General features: G+C 32.5%; 1 protein-coding gene across 1 annotated transcript; it reads right to left on the minus strand.

The window, feature by feature from the left end:
- Nucleotides 1-12096: 12096 nt before the first annotated feature.
- On the minus strand, nt 12097-14761 carry LOC149383637 (uncharacterized). Its single transcript, XM_089629044.1, has 9 exons — nt 14625-14761; nt 14425-14499; nt 14235-14321; nt 13817-13873; nt 13509-13601; nt 13357-13429; nt 12901-12976; nt 12628-12718; nt 12097-12525 (listed from the first exon to the last, which is right to left on the minus strand). The coding sequence occupies exons 1-9, from the start codon at nt 14661-14663 to the stop codon at nt 12397-12399; spliced, it is 720 nt and encodes a 239-aa protein (XP_089485170.1). The 5' UTR covers nt 14664-14761; the 3' UTR covers nt 12097-12396.
- Between the last annotated feature and the right edge of the window lie 5549 nt (nt 14762-20310).

The following is a 20310-nucleotide window of genomic DNA, read 5'->3' on the forward strand; positions in this document are numbered from 1 at the left end:
GAGAGAGAGATTGGAACAAATATGCATAGGAGGTATTAGTATAAATAATAGAGGAAATGGCGGCAAAAGTTTCTAAAGTTTTCATAAACAGTTAAGTTGGTCTCTAATCTTTTTTTTTACGGCAAAAGTCCTTAATGTTTAGTTTTCCTAATTCCGTAGATCCCTAACCTCAATATGCCATTAAGATGTAATGATGTTAGCCAAAAAGTGTTAGTTTTGTCTGAAAACACATATTAAATCAGAAATAAAACAATTAAATGAAAAAAAAAACAAAAAAAAAAAAAAGATTTGGAGAAGAAGCCGAGGGCGATCTCGAGCCTCATGCAGAAGAATCCCGACGCGAAGACCATCGAGGGCGATCTCGAGGAGGCTCTCTTGCACTCCGGCGCCGTCCCCGATCCCCAAACTACGAGTCTTAAAAAATGGTGGCGCTGATGGTGGCGTCGAGCGCCGACCCGGCGTCGATCAACCCGGCCACGGCCTTGCTTTCCATGCCAGGATGGGACCAACTTCCATGGCCTCCGGAGGAGGAACAGGCCATGAAAGCTTTCCGCAACGGCGACGCCTGGCTTCTGATCCACGGTGGTTGTATCATCAAAGAATACGATCTCGACCGCCGCTGGGAAGCCGCCACCGGAGAAGAGGTCGGCGAGATCATCTTCTTCAGCCACCACACCGCTATCTCGAACCGCCCAGCTCTCACTGTTCACCTAATCGGTACCCCCTAATTTTTCATTCTTCAATTGTTTCGAACTTCTTGGCATAATCAATCGATGACTAAGCATATGGCTAGGGATGGGGTTTAGAGATATACGGAAAGAAAAAAACTAGAGTTACAGGAAGAAATCAACTCTAGTACTGATCTTTGAACTAGAGTTACAGGAAGATCGCCTTCGGCTTCTTCTCCAAATCCTTTCTTTTTTTTTTTGTTTTTTTTTCATTTAATTGTTTTATTTCTGATTTAATATATGTTTTCATAAAAAAACTAACGCTTTTTGGCTAACATCGTTACATATTAACGGCATATTGAGGTTAGGGATCTACAGAATTAGGAAAACTAAACATTAAGGACTTTTGCCGTAAAAAAAAGATTAGGGACCAACTTAACTGTTTCTGAAAACTTTAGGGACTTTTACCGTCATTTCCTCATAAATAGTACTACTGTAAAGTGTAAAAATTTGTAGGTATTGGAGTAGTAGTGATTAGCAATGTTTTCTTTTTATATATTAATTACCAAGTTCACTAGAAAGGCTTCTAGACTCTTTACTCACTTTCTTGGATTCGTAAAAGCGCGCATGCGCGCACACACACACATATGAAAAATTATTCGAACTAATCCACCTGAAACGTAGAAATTGTAATCTAGCCAACGTTTCGTCCAAATTTTCACTCTAGCCAAAAATGATGACGTGTCTTAATTATGTAAGATGTTAATTACTATAATATCCTCTACTAGAATTTGGCTTAAAAAACATGTAGCCCACGTTTGATCATTCAAAATTTTCGAAGTTAATACACGTGTATATATTTCGAATTTTAAAAAAAATTCTATATTTGGCAAAGTTGATTATTGAGCGTTTATTTCTTTAATGAACATTATAGCCGTATAAGCAAATACAGTGTAAATGTTTGTAAATTTTTGTTAATCTCCGCTGCTTTGTTAATTTCTGTTAATTATGGTAAATTTACATATGTGCAGGTAGAGCCGATTTCTTTCATTTCCTTTAATACGCATTTAATACGGTCTTTGTGTTTAACAAATTTATTTTCAAATTTTGAACGGGTCATGAGTAATTACGTGTATTCATTATCATGTTTGACTTATTCAATCAAAAAATATTTTATTTCCCTTTTAATTACATCACCGAATCTCCTATTATGAATTAAAAAATATGAAATTAAATTGCTGTATACAATATAAATCGGTCAAACGTGGGTTAGTGCTTTAATCACGTAAGTATAAGAAAAATGGTAAATTAGATATTTTATAGCCGTAAATTTCAGTAAATGGCTAGATTGCAAAATTTACCAAATGTGGGCTAGATTTCAAAAGCCATGTTTCAAAATGGCTACGTTGCTAGTTATATATATATATATATATATATATATATATATATATATATATATATAAGTACTATTCAAAAAAGTCACTATTCAAAAATCACTATTCACTGATTATTCAGAGTCTTTGAAGTTGAAAGATTGATTCTCTCGGAGAATTTTGTAAGTTTTCTACTCATATTATTTTAGGTTTTGTTTTATGTTGATAAGTTGTGTTGGTAAGCCAGAATTGTGTTGGTCAGCCGTTTGTAGCCAAGATAGGCGTTTAGGTGGTCCCACAGGTGTTCCCTCATCCCTCTCAAATAAACCAAAATCCTTTAAACAATATGAATAGAATCCTCAAAATCTTCGAGTCCACCAATCCTTCTACTTCAAATGACTTCGCAGAACCCAATGAAGAAGATACCAATAGTACAGAAATAAATATAGCTCAAATAGAAAATCATTTACATAATTGGAGCATCCCTAAAACAGATATTAAGACTATTTATCAAATTGGAATTTTCAACTTTAGACAAGATTATTCAATCAAGCAAACAGAGCATACTATTGCTTTGAATCATGAGCATGAAACATTGCATTTATTATCTCATTCTGCTTTAAATAATCATAAAAAGACTTACAAATATTTGCATGTAGGTATGGTTCAAGTTTCTATCAAACCATTATTTAGAATAGGTCTAGATATTCCAGTATTTATGTGTTTACGAGATGCACGGCATCTAAATTTTAATAATTCTCTTTTAGCTATGATGGAATCAAATCTTGTCAATGGACCAGTTTATTTTAATTGTTATCCAAACTTTTCTATTTCTCTATTTGATTCAAATATTCTTGATACTCTGACTCTAAATATTAAATAAAAAAAACATGAACTTTGCTGCTAATTCCAGATCTATAGCTGTCATTTATCGAGTTTATTACAAAGTTATGACTACTACTCTTAATCCAAGATCCAAACATAGTTTAACTAGAAATGAAACCATAATTTTTGAAGCCAATACTCAACATTCAAAAATTAGTACTCCTAAAAGATTAAAATGGAATGAATTAAGTCAAGCAGGATCATGGGAACTGTCTGACATATGTCAGCCAAGAATCCAAGAACTCACAGAATCCTCTTCAACAATCCTTGAGCAGACAGACGGATCTGTTCAAATTATTTTCGAATCAAATCAAGACAACAAACCGGAGATTACTAGAACACCTTCGATAAGTTCTGCTCCTTCTAGACAGTCTTTTTATATTCCACGAAAACAACCTAGTCTTACTAGAAGCTTATCTACACCCCTTAGGATAGAAACAGAACTTAGTAATGTAAATTTCAATTCTAATATACCACAACCTATGTATAACGAAATAAGAACTAGTTCTCCAGAATCGTCTATATCTCCGACTAGATCTCAAATGGAAGCATATGGAAGTATTAATATGATTACTATAGAATTCCAAATAGACAAAGAATTACTGAAAAAGGATTATTTTGATCCTTCAAATGATATTAAAAGAGACTGATTTCTAAATAATTTCGAAAGCATTAAAGAATAGAAATTAGAGAAACTTGGTATTCAAATTTAAGAAACCTTAAAATGAATATCCCTTTCTTCATTTGGTTTTCTCATTACAGTAAAATATACAACGTAGACTACCCGTTTGATCATTTAAATGTTAATACCAATATTACAAAAAAATTGGAAAACCTTAGATAATACAGAAATTGTAGATATTCATCCTCCTCTAGAAGGCATAACTTTTACAGTTAATAATACTACTGTTATAGCCACTCCTTTTAAATCCCTTACTAAAAATAATATAGAAGATACTAAACAATCAACGAAGAGAGACATAAAAAATATACAGTATCAAAACAATTTTACAAATCAAATTCTGTCAACCATAGCCAATCAGCTAACCCGGGTTGAGGACACAGTCAACATGTTCATCCTATTTTCCTCAGGGAAGGAGTACCCAACCTTTATTCAAACCTTTTGAATTTCCTAAAACATTACAACCAAAGCTTTCAAAGCTTTCTAATGACTATTTTTTAGAACAAATACAACATAAACTAGATAAACTAACTCTAGGAGAATCCAGTCCTAGTCAACAAATAAATGTTTTAAACCTAAAATCAGAATCAGATAATGAAAATGAAAATGAAAACTATAGTCACGATGATTCTTTTGATCAAATTGACTTTATAGAACAGCAATTCCAATCATTATTTAATGATAATCCCAATATAAACAAAATAAAACATGATAGAACATTCACTAGAAAACCACATACTAGAAATTATTACCCTAGACCTACTCCTCCTAATATCCAATATGAAGAAAGATCTCAAAGTCTACAAGCCAAATATGATGGTGAGTCCATTTATGAATGGAATATAGATGGACTAAGTGAATACTTAATCCTAGGAACTCTTCAAGAGATGACCATGGCAGCTTGTGCCTATAAATCAAAAAATAATAATAATCCAACCGTAGCTAATGTATTAATTTCTGGCTTTACGGGCCAACTCAAAGGATGGTGGGATTATTACATTTCACCAGAAAATAAGACTCAAATACTTACAGCAAAGAAGAATGTCGTAAAATTAGAAAATGGTACTAATGTTCAGACCCAAGAAGATGATGTAGTCAATACACTCATCTTTGCTATAATGAAAAGTTTTGTAGGAGACCCTTCTCACTTTCAAGCTAGGGCCTCTGAAACCCTAATCAATCTTAATTGCCCAACCTTGAGCGATTTTAGGTGGTACAAAGATGTTTTCCTTACTAAAGTCTACACAAGAAGCGATAGTAATCTTTCCTTTTGGAAGGAGAGATTTATAGCAGGCCTACCAAAATTATTCGCAGATAAGGTTAGGAATAAAATTAGATCTGATTTTAACAACACTATTCCTTACGATCACTTAACTTATGGTCAGTTAATCAACTATATTAATAATGAAGGACTAACCCTTTGTACGGATATCAAATTAAAAAAATAAAATTAAAATAGAAAGTAGTCAAAATAGAAAAGAATTAGGAGAATTTTGTGCACAATACGGCTATGAGAAAATAGAACCTCCTAGTTCAAAGAATAAGAAAAAATATTTAAAAAGACCTTTTAAGAGATCCAAACCAAAGTTTTATTCAAAAAATACCCCAACTACTTCAAAACACAGAAAATAATAAACGAAATAAAAACTACAACAAGCCACCTACCTGCTACAAGTGCGGAAGAGTTGGTCATTTTTCAAACCAATGTAAAATGAAAGATAAAATTAATAATCTAAAAATATCAAAAAAATTAAAACAACAACTTAATAATCTTCTTATAGAAACAAGTTCTGAGTCTGAAATCAATGATAATTTAATCTCCGAATCAGAACAAAGTTCTGACACAGAAACACAACCTTATGGTTTGTGTGATTGTAAAACTATTAATGTCATTACTAAAGAAAAGGAATTTCTTCTAGATATCATATATAGAATCAATGATCCCGAATTAAGAAGAGAATATTTAATAAAACTTAAAGACTTAATTTCAGACAAAGAAACTAACAGTTTTGAACCATATAAATTTTCTGAAATAAAAAATAGATTCAAAGAACCTTCAAAATCCACTTTAACGATTAAAGATTTACAAGAAGAAATAAATAACATAAAAATTGATATTTCAACTTTAAAAGCTGAAAACAAAGAGATCAAAGAAATACTTTTAGAAAATGAAATAAAAATTGAAAGAGATGACCCATCTCCATCTCAAACAGAAGAAATAAATCAAGATTTTATAAACACAGTTTCTAAAATGTATTTTCACAAGTGGTATGTTCAAATAAACCTTGTAATAAATTCAGATTTTCATTTAACCACCACTGCTCTAATTGACACCGGAGCAGATCAAAACTGCATTCAAGAAGGATTAATACCCACCAAATACTATGAAAAAACTAAAGAAAGATTAAGTGCTGCAAATAATACTAAACTGCAACTATATTACAAATTATCAAGAGTAAAGATATGTAATCAAGGATTATGCTTTCATACTCAATTTATTTTAGTGAAAAACCTTTCTTGTCCTCTAATTCTAGGAACACCTTTCATCACTTTAATTTACCCTTTTAAGGTAAATACAGAGGGACTAAAAACCTCTATATTAGGTTAAGAAATTATTTTCAAATTTATCTATCCAATTCAGGAAAAACAAGTTAATCTATTAAAAGAAAATTGCATTCAACAAATTAATTTGATTTCCAAGAAAGAAAATCATATTACGTGTCTAAAACAAGAAGTTAATAATTTAAAAATAGAACAACAATTGTCTAATCCAAATGTTATAAAAAAAACATACAAGAAATAAAGAATTTATTTATTTCAAATGTCTGTTCAACTATTCCTAATACTTTTTGGACCCGCAAAAAACATATAGTTAGCCTTCCATACGAATCAAATTTTTGTGAAAAAGATATTCCAACTAAATCTCGCGCGATTCACATGAATCAAGAGATGGAAAAGATTTGTATTAAAGAAATAAATGATCTAAAATCTAAAGGACTCATTAGAGATTCAAAATCTCTGTGGTCCTGTTCGGCCTTTTATGTTATGAATGCTGCGGAATTAGAAAGAGGAGTTCCAAGATTGGTAATCAATTACAAACCTCTCAATAAAGTTTTAAAATGGATAAGATATCCAATAACTAATAAAAGAGATCTTATTAAAAAACTTTATGATGCAAAAATTTTCTTAAAATTTGACATGAAATCAGGATTTTGGCAGATTCAAATAGATGAAAAAGATAGATATAAAACTACTTTCAATACTCCTTTTGGGCATTATGAATGGAATGTGATGTCTTTTGGTTTAAAGAATGCTCCAAGTGAATTTCAAAATATTATGAATGATATTATTGCTCCTATTCAATCTTTTGCTATTGTTTATATCGACGATGTTCTTATTTTCTCTAGCTCACTAGATCAGCATACATCTCATCTCAAAAAAATTTATAACATCATAAAAAATAATGGATTAGCTGTTTCTGAAACAAAAATGAAACTTTTCCAGACGCATATAAAATTTTTAGGTCATGACATTTATTTAGGAACTATAAAACCTATTTCTAGAGTCCTAGAGTTTACATCAAAATTCTCAGATGAAATAAAAGATAAGAATCAATTACAAAGATTTTTAGGATGCTTAAATTATGTAGGAGATTTCTTCAAAGAACTTAGGATGATATGTCAACCGTTATTCCAAAGGCTTAAGAAAAACCCACAACCCTGGTCTGATTCTCATACTAAAATAGTCAAGCAAATAAAAGAAAAAATCAAGTATCTTCCTTGTATATCGATACCTCATCCCTCAGCCTCTCTTATAGTCGAAACCGACGCCTCTGATAAAGGTTTTGGAGGCATACTCAAACAAAAATTTCATGGTCAAACACAAGAATCCTTAGTCCGATACTATTCTGGCTGCTGGAACACTACTCAACAAAATTATTCTACTATAAAAAAGGAGCTATTAGCCATCGTTTTATGTATCAAAAAATTTGAAGATGATTTATATATGAAAAAGTTTTTACTAAGGATTGACTGCAAAGCAGCCAAAGATTTATTAAACAAAGATATAAAAAATTTGATTTCAAAACAAATTTTTGCTAGATGGCAAGCTCTATTAAGCAATTTTGATTTCGATATAGAACATATAAAAGGTATTACTAATTCTCTTCCTGATTTTCTCTCACGATAATTTTTACAGGGAAAAGAATAGAATCAATATCTGACTCAAGAAAAGGAGACTCAAAAAAGAATGTTATTAAAAAAGATGCACCGGTCAAAATGACCAAACAATCTTATTCAAATACAGTTGCTATTCAAAATAAGTTCAACTTACTCAATGAATTTCCTACCATATCCAAGCCATCTTCTTCAAAGTCTTCTTCAACTTTGGTCCAAACTATCAAAAGTCCCCCTTCTATATATTTCAACAAACCGGTCAACCAAACTATTATTACCTTAGAACCTGAATTCAGAGATACTCAAAATGCTAATTTTCCAACTATCCTCAAAAGAATCTTTCCTCCTGACTGTCTCTTTATATCTAATCATCCCCTTAAAGATAGAAAATTCTTTGAACATATTCTCATAGATTCCAACTCTGTAGAAATTAACCATTGCCTCGATCCTCAAGATTCTCGTAAAATCAATTATTCAAAGTTAAAAATTCTTAAAATTCTTACTCCTTCTGATTGGGATCAAAATATTTACACTCCCAAATATTTCTCTCATCCAGGAACAGTACAATCCTATAACTATCTAGATTACCAAAAAGCTTGGTTTAATGTTTTCTTCATTCGAGCCTTTTCTCATTCTTGGTTTATCCAGTTCTCAAAACAAGCTACCGAACCTTTTCCTTTATGGTTTCAAGAATGGTGGTCCTACTTTGGACTTGTCACCAATATCCTTCCTCCTCCAATTTTAGATGGATTCAATCTTTTTTCTAAAAAAATTTCTTGTAATAATAAATTACTATCATTCTCTTCCAAGTTTGGAGTTCCATGGATACTTGCATGGACGTTCCAAATTAATAATCAAGAAAATCATATTCCTTTATTAGTCAGACAATTCAGACTTAAGTGGTGGGATACTTTTAATGTCTCTCAAGCCAACTCGGAAGCCATTTCAAAATTTCTCAATTCAAAAGTCTGGTATCCAGCCAAGGACCCACGACATCTAGAATTTCTTACTCAAAAAAGCAAGATTCAAGCATTATTAGCAGCAGCCTCTTCAAAAGAAGACTACGTAAAGCTCTTAGAAGATGTCAAGTCCCAGTTATCAAGTGAAGATCAAGAGAGTCTACCAGAAGAAGATGAAGACGAAAGTTTAAATCAAAAAGAGTTCGGATTAGATCCGAACGATTTCTTTTCTCAAATACCATAATTCAAAATTTTGTAAGATTCCTCTTTATCTTATTTGTCAAAATATGAATAGTAAATGTCTTTATTTATTTTGTTTGTTTGTTAAAAGTCTGATGTTGTATAGTAAGTATGTCGATGATAAGATTCCTCTTTATCTTTTCTGTAATAAAGTCAAAAGATCTACAGTAGTTATGTTGGGGATAATATCCTCTGTTACGGATTTGAATCCCTTTCGAATCCGAAAGTTTGTCTATTTAAGAGAGCTTGCTCTCAGTGTGTAAGCAAGTTTCAAAAACTGAATAAATAAAGAAGTATTCTCAGTCTCTCTCTCTCTCTCTCTCTCTCTCTCTCTCTCTCTCTCTCTCTCTCTCTCTCTTTATGACTAGAAGGCCTAAACCGGGGTACTCTGTAAAGTTCTTGAATATCCCCTCTCTCAACAAACAAGTCCTAAATCTCTATACTCCCTGCCTACGTACTCAAATCTTCATATTCTCTTTAGACTCAGATAATCCCAAAATCTCTCTTTCATATAACCAATTCATCGTCAATATAAACCTTCCGCCAGAAATGGTATATATATATATATATATATATATATATATATATATATTATAAATAGATCAAAATGGCCAATCGCATAAATTTATAATTAAAATACATACCAGTACACAGACATGGACATTATGTTATATATGTGTTTGACGGTTAGCTTTTTGTCTCAACACAAGGGTCTCTTTTCGCATCTAACTAATTAGCCAAGAAAGTATTTATTTTGATTTTGTATTGATTCTTACTAATGATTTATTACATGTCTCATTATCAAATGTTAACTGATCATTGGATACTAGTGCTCGATTTTAATTTTTCTTCCCTTGAATATACGTACAAGTGATGGGAGTTTTTAAAGTAGGTTTTTAATGTAGTAACGAGAATAGAATGGTACGTAATGGATAGTACAGCTCAATTTCATTGCTCTGTGTGAAAGTACACGTTTCATTGTTTTATTTTACTCTTTTTATTTAATCACTTTTTTCTCAAAAATTTGTACTTTATTTATAAATTAGGGTATAAAATACAAAATAAAAACCCCCAAGGTTCGGAGTAGGCTGGCATAGTTCTACCATTCTATGGGCCTCAGTTCTACCATTCTATGGGCCTCAGGCCCATTGATAAGTCCCATCTGGAGGCAGTGGTCGAAGACTTGCCAATTGAAATGGGAATCTGATTCTAGTGGTAAAAAAAATAACAAAAACGTGTCTCCTCCTTTTCAAAGACTTCTATGATTTTTTTTTTTAGGAAGAAAAAACTTTCAAAAATCAATATTTTAAAGCACATTCTCGTCTTTTGCAATCAAATTCTTATAATTTTTTTTTTTTTTTTTTTTTTTTTTTTTTGCACTTTGTATCGTTGAATGGTGATTGCATCGTAACCAAAGTTACATTTATTATTAAGAAAATGACTCATCAATCATAAATAAATTAAATGAATTAAAACAAGAAAAATTACCTAATTTGTCACAAATTTCATAACATTTTCCCACTTTCCACCAAAAGATTAATTTGACCCAAAATGTCACCGATATGTCAACGATGTTGACATCTAATAGTGAAAGGCAAAAATAGATGTCAACATTGTTAACATATATGATAGCATTTTGGGCCAAATTAATCTTTTAGTGGAAAGTGATAAAATATTATGATATTGGTAGAAAATTGGGCAATTTCTCCAATTAACTTAATTTACTTCAACCATATCGAAATAAATTAAAATACTTAAAACAGTTAATTTAATTTATTTCGGATTAATGGACTATTTTCTTAATAAAATAAAATTTTGACTATTTTTTAAAAGGATGGTAGACTATTGAACTACTGGCCTAATTGTCTCATTGTATTATTCATGCTTATTATCTAATCCACTTCCTAGATCTTGGAATCAGACCTCAATCACCAGCTAGAGGAAAATTATAGAAATAAAGTAAATCAAGGTGCGGTAACCCCGTGATTTGAGAATTGGACATGAATATTACTATTTTGACTCGAAAAAAATAGAGATGGCAATTTTGTCCAGACACGAAACACAAAACAGTTACGACACGATTTAAAACGGATTTAAAACAATTTTATTTTATCAATTCAATTTAATTCATATCGAACACTCAAAATTTACAATCCACAATCGCAATAACAATAGTCTTATAATAACGTATTATATTCAATTTTAAATTATTTCAATTCAATTCATATCGAACAGTCACAATACCAATAGTCTCATAATAATTAATAACGTATCATATTCAATTTTATTTGATTTCAATTCATATCGAACAATTCACAATTCACATCTATAATCACAATAACAATAGTATCATAATAATGTATCATATTCAATTATATAATTTGATTTCAATTCATATCGAACATTTATAATCACAATAACACTATAATCTCATAATAACGTATTATATTCAATCTTAATTCAATTCATATCAAATAATCACAATTTACAATTCACAATCACAATAACAATAACCATAACAATAACATAATAACGTATAGTATTCAATTTTATTTGTATCGCATACAATTTTACTTTATTTCAATTATAGTAAAATGACTTATTACCTCCATTTATTTTAGAATTCAATATCTAATTTTTATCCAAAATAAAGACCAATTTTAAGGTTTTCAATTTTTTCTAAAAAAAAAATCATTAATTCATTTTACCTTACCATTGTATATTTTTATGTAATTAACAAGCTATTATTATTTCATATAATTATAAAATTCTATTATTGTTTCATTTAACTATAATTTTTTAGTTTAATATTGAGATTGATATCCTTCCATAATATTCCCTCCATTTTCTCCATGAAATTTCAATATAATGTTTTGTTTTGTTTTGTTTTTACCCTCCATCACTTTCCCTCCATTTCCCATTGATATTTGGCCTAATTTTGGTGTGAAGACTACTTTATTTTTATTTTGTTAAGACTATTATTTTTCTTTTATGACTACTATGATTCTGATAATTTAATCGTAATTAATTGAGTCTAAATGTTTAAACACGATTAAATAAACTATTTAACACGACTATTAAATACTTTTATTGAAACGGTTATGAATCTGTAAAAAAAAAAATTAAAAAAATAAACGGTCGGATTTGGTTCTAACAATTATTTATGCAAATACGATTAAATGACACGACTACAACACGAACATAAAATTTTCATCCCTAATAAAAGTACATAAAGCCCCTTTTAAGGCATCAACCCTTATAAATAACCCGAATTCAAAAATTGCGCTAATCACGTATCTGAATTCACTGTAGTTTTCTTTTTTCCTCAAATATTTACGGTCAAGAACCCAACCAATTAATTTGCCAAAGAGTTCTAAAAACACTGCGAATTAGGTCAAGAAAAAAGAGAGTTACTCAGCTCGATATATTCAAATTCTGAAGAAGCTTCTCTACCATAATTCTTTGTTGCACAACACTGAGAGACTCGGACTTCATAATTGCGTTTGTCACAACAATAGTTGTAGAGAGAGAGCCAGCATTTACCTGTGATTTTGACAAGGAATAAACCCAAAACAATTGATAACTACAACTAAACAAGAAATATCACAATGAATAGACATTCATACAAAAATAAAAGGAAATTACCCAAACACGGCCATTCAAGCCAACAGCTGCCTCAAACGAAACTTTCTTCCCAAGGGCCTCGAGAATCGGACATGTTGGGGAGCTCAGCAGCCTGATTATTATTAATGAAAGCCGACAAAACACAGTTCATAAAAAATTAAAAAAAAATTAAATAAAAAAAAAAACTTTGATTGAGCTTCAGTCTATCATGCCCATTCGAACTTCATCAAGATATAAATCATAAAAAAATAAAAAAAAAATAAAAAACAAGGAACCAAAAGCAAACAGTCTCACATTCTTGAGAGGCCAGTTGAACATTCAAACATGTAACCACCTTTGAGGGCTCCAAATTCCGCAGCCTTTCCACATGCTAAAATCACACACACAAAAATAAATATTTTTAGCATAATAGTCCATATATTACAAAATAAAACCTAAACAATTCTGGATTTTTAGAGTAAGTTTGTATACTTTTAAAAATTACAAAACAAGTTATTGTTTTAAATTGTTTAGGTATTGATTTTCATTTAAAAAAAATTAGCATTTTAATGAAAATGACTCGAACGCTACAATAACATTAGTTCGAGCACCCTTTTGCCCCAAAGAATATAGTTCACCAAAATACAACAAGCATAATAGTTCATCGATTATTTGAGCCCAAAAAAAAATATATACATACATAGAACAGGGTCAATGAACGGTCCACAAAAATAATCAAGGAGAGAAAAACAAAGGCACATGAAAACAAACCATCGGTGCATGAAAGCTCGGGATTCATTCCAGGATTCGCCGTCACGACCCGAACATAGATCAACGTACCAACCTGCGGCAAAGCTCTTTTAGACTAAAAATGAGTTGTTGAAACCAACATGATGTACCATAAGTCTCACAAATTAGGGCACCTCAAACTTCGGTATGTTTTTCCTGGTTCCTCCTTCAAACGCAAGCACGGGTAAATATGCTAAAGTAGGTCCTTTAATGTCCACAGAAAAATTCTGGAACCAACAAGGATGAAGAAAATTGGTTAATCACTATTTTAGAAGATCCCTAAACTACCAGAAAGTTCAAGGGAATTTCAGACATCGTATCTACGAGATCTAGATAGGCATGTTCAAAACTTGGCAATAATAAACGCTGTATTACAAGCACTACTAGTGATAAAACACAAATACAATTAATTTATTTGTAAAATAAAGTTCAGTATTCTTACATCTGTTCTCGAGTCCACGACGATTCCAAGGACGGAATCCCCAACCGAAGGTACATACTGCGCAGAACAAACATATTGTTATGAACAAGAAAGGCGTAAAACTCAGGGCAATGAAATAGTCATACCCAATCTAAGAAATGCTTACAAAATATGAACAAAATACTGATTTACATATTTCATATTCAACCATACAGGTCTCACTATGATCAATACAGAAACACGACATTCAATCCAGAGTCTTAACTCTTCGAATAATTCGGGCAAGTATGATTCATAGTAAAGTGACAACGATTTAAAGTTGAACACCAAACAAAGTACTTTAAGTCCTGAATTTGACCTAAAATTAGATTACCCACGCATAAGAGTTGATTGAATTCAAAGATAAATGGAATATGTTCCTAAAGTTGATTGCTCTTACTCTCTTCTGAGAGCTCTCGACCCAGAATTTGTTTCCCTTAGCCAATCTCAATTTCCCAGCTTTTGTCACAGCTATAGAATCAGACTCCTACAACAAATTCCCAATTAAAATTATTAAATACACCGAAAAATAACTTTTCTGTGTGTGTGTGTGTTTGAGAGAGAGAGAGAGAGAGAGAGAAAGTATAAACCTGACGAAGACCACCACCGAGCTTAATGGTCTGGTTCTCCATGGTCGAGAGATCGATAACCACATCTCCGGGAACCTCGACATCCAAAAAAACACAGAAAAAAACACAAATTAGGGTTTTGCTTTCAAATTTTGCTACATACAACAAATTGTGTGATTCTCAGTGATATTTGCAAAATAAAACGGAGTGAGATTGATCACCACTAGATTATCGACGAAGCTAGCCGTGGAAACCGCCATGGATAGTTGTTGAGTGAGCTTTTTGGGGAAAAGGGGTTTTGGTTCGGAGAGGGTTTAAGGATGGATAGCAAATAATAGGAGATCAAAATAATAATTAGGCGGATAGGTATCGGCTTCAAATAGCCTCTTATTTTAAAAAAGAGAAATTGTCTTATTTGCCACTCTTTTGATAACTTTTTTTCCACACTCCACTAAAATCTTAATTTGTCCCAAAATGCCACCAAGACAAGTGTAAAAAGTCAAGTTTGCCCTTCACTATCTATTTTTTTTACAAATTGGCATCTATGTTTACTCAGCCATTTTCTCCCGAAATGAAGACCGAATTGTTCTCCTATTTCTCATATCAAACTCAAATTTTTCTCATTTTCCCTCTCTCTCACGTCAAAACCGTCGAACTTCTCTCTCTCTCTCTCTCTCTCTCTCTCTCTCTCTCTCTCTCTGTAACTGCATGTAACCTCCGGGAAACCGTCGACTCAAACTCACCCATTTCGTCTCTACAGTAACTCTCTTTTCTGAACCCACTCAAACTCATCACTTCTCACCCGAACCCCTAACATCGAGAAGAAAAATGGCGGACTCAAATCCATCACCCCTGCGTCCGACACCCCCGCGTCGGAGTCCTCGAATCGTAACTAAAGTCCCGGAGGAGCCGGCAAGTCCAATGCCGGCTCGGAAACGGAAAACAACAACTTCGCCCAAACCCAAACCCCGGACGAAAATCGCTGCGGCGAAGCCCCCAAAGAGGAAGAACATCATGGCGAGTTCGTCCGACACGGAAGAGGAAGAACTGGTTCCCAAAAAACCCCGTACAAGAATGGGAACTTCAAAGGTTAGTGTTGTTGATGAAATTTTCTTGATTTTTCCGAATATTAGTCTCTGAACATGGGAATCGGTTCATCTCTGAATATTTGTTGGTGATTTTGTCTCTGAATACGTGTTGGAATATTTGTCTCTAAACATGAGAATCGGTCTGTATTGTTGTTGTATTTGTCTCTGAATACTCATAATGTTGTTGTATTTGTCTCTGAGTAGATATCAATAATGTTGACATCGATGTCAACATTGTAGACATATATGTCGACATTGTTGAAATCTATAAGAACAGTGGACAATGATGTCTAAAATGTTGACATCTATGTCTACAATGTTGGCATCTAAGTCAACATTGTTGACATACGATGTCTACATTGTTGACATCAGATGTCTACAATGTTGACATCAGATGTCAACAATATTGACATCTAATGTCTACAATGTTGACATCAGATGTCTTCAATGTTGACATCTGATGTCAACATTGTTGACATAGATGTCAACAATTTATTGTTTTTTTTTCTTAATTCTCATATCATTTCTTGATCTGTTAAATCTTTGGATCCCTCGAGAAATTCGAGGAAGCTGCAGATATGAACGAAGAAGAGAGGTCATTGTTTAGCAACTGCTGCTTTGGTCAGTTTCTGCAACTGTGTTCACGAGTTTTCTCAGCTTGGACAAAATGGGGTAGAGAGAGAGAGAAGATCTGGACGAGAGAGCTTGGACGAGATGGGGGAGAGAGAGAGAGATAAGATCTGGACGACAGTCAGAAGAGATGGACTGGAAGAGAGAGACAGAAGAGATGGTCGAATGAGGAGAGTGAGAGAGACTGAGACCTAGATGTACTGGACAAGAAAGAGAGAAGAGATGGACGAAGGAGAGAGATTGACTGAGACTCACCTATTAATCGGTCTTCATTTCGGGAGAAAAGGGCAAACTTGACTTTTTACACTTGTCATGGTGGCATCTATGTCTAATGTCAACATTGTAGACACATATGTCTACAATGTTGACATCGGGTGTCAATATTGTAGACACATATGTCTACAATGTTGACATCTGATGTCTACTTTGTAGACACATATGTCTACAATGTTGACATATGATGTCTACATTGTTGACATAGATGTCAACAATTTATTGTTTTTTTTTCTTGATTCTCATATCATTTCCTTATCTGTTAATCTTCATTGTTGACCATAATTTCCACTTCACATCCTTCGAAATCCCCTTAAAAGCGGTCTTCAAATTACCGGCGAGATGGAACATGCAAAAACCATGATAACATGCAATTCACATCATTACACATATATAAGACATAGTGTAAATAGACATATTAAGCAGTTTCAAGCATTCAAGTCATACAAAAACCCATACAAAAATATAAATATTACGAAGTTTAGACCAATGATGTGGAGAATTCATCGTCAAAGTCATTTCTTGTTGATCCTCATCCTCCTATAATAGAGAAGTTCCTCTCTCTGGGTTTTCAGCATAAACAGTCGTGTCCCCTTGGGCACGACTTCCATAAAATCTCCTTTTTTCTTCAACTGAGTCTCCCAGTCGTCTCCGATGATTTCTTTCATAACACTTTCGAGACACATGATCGGACCCGATTCAGTTTCACTACAAAAAGTATCCAAGTACCATATGTACTCAGTCTGGCTCATTTGAAACTCCGTGAGTTGTGCATCACCGAGTTCCGATCCGCTTGCCTTTTAACATCAATTGACTACAATTTTAGTAATTGTCTACAATTATAGGTACGAATGTCTACAATCATAAAAAATAATAACCAAAAATCAGTTTTGCTTGGCATCAAAATGTACCTCATTTTTAGAACATTTTCTCTTTCGGGGCTCGAAGTCGTCATAGCTTGTCACCGGAGATTCAATGGAGCGTTTTTCTGACATTTCTGCATATTTTTGGCAATATTAGAGTCAACAACGTTCATTAGTTGTTGACATCAGATGTCAACAGTTGACGTCCATTGTTGACATCTAATGTCAACAAGACTTCCAACGGCTTTCCATCTCACAAGTTCACACCAACATTAAGCAAAACCCCACACTCTGATTCACAGTCACAAAAACATGCAATGTAGAACAAAAACTCACCATCATGTAATGCAAGCAAATGAACAAAATCTGATTCAAGTATTAATCACAATGCATTAACATAACAGTCACATGTCAGTTCAAATTGAGGTGAACTTGTCAGAGAAAATGAAATAAAAGAGCTAACCATATAGATTAACAAACTTGTCTACTAGCATTTATGTCAACATTGTTGGCATTTATGTCAACATTGTTGACATCTAAAGTCAACATTGTTGACATATATGTCAACAAATAATGAACGTCATCTTCAAAAATCACATAACATACCCATAACAAACCCATGCTTTTAAACAACAAAAACTTCATTATTTCAAGATGAAAAGCTTTTTTTATACCCGAAAAAATGAAAAAAAAAAAAAAAAAAAAACGAACCTAGGGTTTTATTTCGTGGATTGCAACTTCTCTTTTCAAAAATCACATAACATACCCATAACAAACCCATGCTTTTAAACAACAAAAACTTCATTATTTCAAGATGAAAAGCTTTTTTTATACCCGAAAAATAAAAAAAAATAAAAAAAAAACGAACCTAGGGTTTTATTTCGTGGATTGCAACTTCTCTTTTTTGGGTCGGAATGCTCCTACGACGATAACTGAGCTCCTCCGACGAATTTTTTGAGCTGTGTTCACGAGTTTTCTCAGCTTGGACGAGATGCGGGAGAGTGAGGGAGAGAGAGAGAAGATCAGGAAGACAAACAGAAGAGATGGACGGGAGAAGAGATGGGTTTTGACTGAGTATTAATCGGTCTTCATTTCGGGAGAAAATTAATGGCTAAGTAAACATAGATGCCAATTTGTAAAGAAAATAGATAGTGAAGGGCAAACTTGACTTTTTACACTTGTCTTGGTGGCATTTTGGGACAAATTAAGGTTTTAGTGGAATGTGGGAAAAAGTTATCAAAAGAGTGGCAAATAGGGCAATTTCTCATTTTAAAAGGGAAATGATTTTTGTCTCGATTCACGAGTGGGAACGATCCACTCACGTGTTGACACGTGGCAACAAACTGCCACGTGTCAACACGTGAGTGGATCGTTCCCACTCGTGAATCGAGACAAATAGCTTTACTCATTTTAAAATTACAAAAAATTTACTAGCCATCTAAACGGTAAGATTTGTGAATTAGCTAACATTTGGTAAATACTCCGTAAATAGCCTCTGTACATACGTGGCAACTTATTAACTTCCTCCTTTTTACTTTTCTGCCCTTATTAATTACGGCCTCTTGTTTTAAATTAGGCATTTTTTAAAAAATATTTTGGATCAAATATGAAACCGTTTAGGAATTTTCAAATTTAATAACCAGCGGAAATTCAAAAATTTAACCGCTTTCTTAATTTAGAAAATTAATTGATTCTCGATTAGATTTTCCTGTTATTTATGGGTCTGTTATTTTATTTCCGAATATTGCATTATACCATTTGGCCGCCACATTGGTGTATATTTTCCTGTTAATTAGTGATCTGTTATTTTATTTCGGAATATTGCATTGAACCATTTGGCCGCCAATTTGGTGTTTCAAATTAATATCAAATTGTCTTTGCCAAAATTCCTGAAAGTTAAGAACGTTCAATACTCTATAAAAATTCTTCTCTTTTTTTATGTCTAGGCTGATTAATTCACAATGGATTCTGGATCGTCCTCTTCCCTTATTGAAGTAGGTATATATAATTTTCAATTATGGTTACATGTTTATTTTTCAAATGCTCATTTTAAATTCTTTTGTTTTTTTTTAGTGAAATTGTTTGAGCGACAGTGCTCTGAATCAATGAAAGCGTTGTTGCCAGATTGTGAGGAAGTCGTTAATAATTCCGGCTCTGAAATTGTGTTGTATGATGAGCCAGATTTGAGGAACTTTCCTATGAATTTTGAAATTAATGTCAATAATGTTTTTACGCGCAAAGATGTTCTGCAAACGGCCATTGGTATTATAGCTGCTCGGAAAAATTTCGAATTCAAGGTGTTTAGATCTAGTAAAATACGTTATTGCGTTGGTTGTTCGGATATTGTGTGTTCATGGAAAGTTAATGCTTCTGTTTGCAAGAATCGGGATTGTGGGTTATTAGGTCATATGTTAAAGATCATACATGCTATGGACAATCAATTGTGCACAAAAATAAGCATGCGTCTTCAGTTCTTATTAGTAAATGTGTCAAAGAAGATTTTAGGGGTCCATTGGCAAATCAAATTACACTCATGGGTGTTGCTGAAATTATGAGGACCCGTTTTAATGTTGAAGTAACATATTATAGAGCATGAAAATGTCGTAAAGATGCGTTGAAGGATCTTCGTGGTGATTTTGAAGAATCATATAGTCATTTACCAATAGTTGGTGAAATGATTAGAGAGAAAAACCCAGGTAATCTTGTTATTTTTTTATTTTTTTGTTGTAACGAAATTTTTTATTTTTTGTTTATTTACAATACTATATAAACCACTATGATTACATTTACAATGCATTTTCAAGAACACTGTTTGTCTTAGGAAAACCCAGGTATCTAGACTAATTTTCGTTGCAAAGATAATTTTTATTTCCAATTTATTTACAATAATATTTCTGTAAATTAGATAACATTTACATTGCATTTACAAATTCACTGTTTGTATTAGGAAAACCCAGGTATCTTAGAGTACATTTTTGTCGTAATGATAACTCTTATTTGGGTTATACAGCTAATTTTTTGTTTATTTTCAATAATAAATTTGTAAATATGAT

This window comes from Urtica dioica, chromosome 10, assembly GCF_054948205.1.
Source record: "Urtica dioica subsp. dioica isolate 48M chromosome 10, U.dioica_male_clone48M_v1_H2, whole genome shotgun sequence".
Taxonomy (NCBI): Eukaryota; Viridiplantae; Streptophyta; class Magnoliopsida; order Rosales; family Urticaceae; genus Urtica; species Urtica dioica.

Excerpts from the sequence above, each read along its gene's own strand:
- LOC149383637 (XM_089629044.1), bottom strand. The coding sequence starts at position 14,663 with ATGGCGGTTTCCACGGCTAGCTTCGTCGATAATCTAGTG. Across the intron at positions 13,602-13,816 it reads TCGTGGACTCGAGAACAGAT|AATTTTTCTGTGGACATTAA; the intron begins GTAAGAATACTG and ends TGTTGGTTCCAG. Across the intron at positions 12,977-13,356 it reads CGAGCTTTCATGCACCGATG|CATGTGGAAAGGCTGCGGAA; the intron begins GTTTGTTTTCAT and ends GTGTGATTTTAG.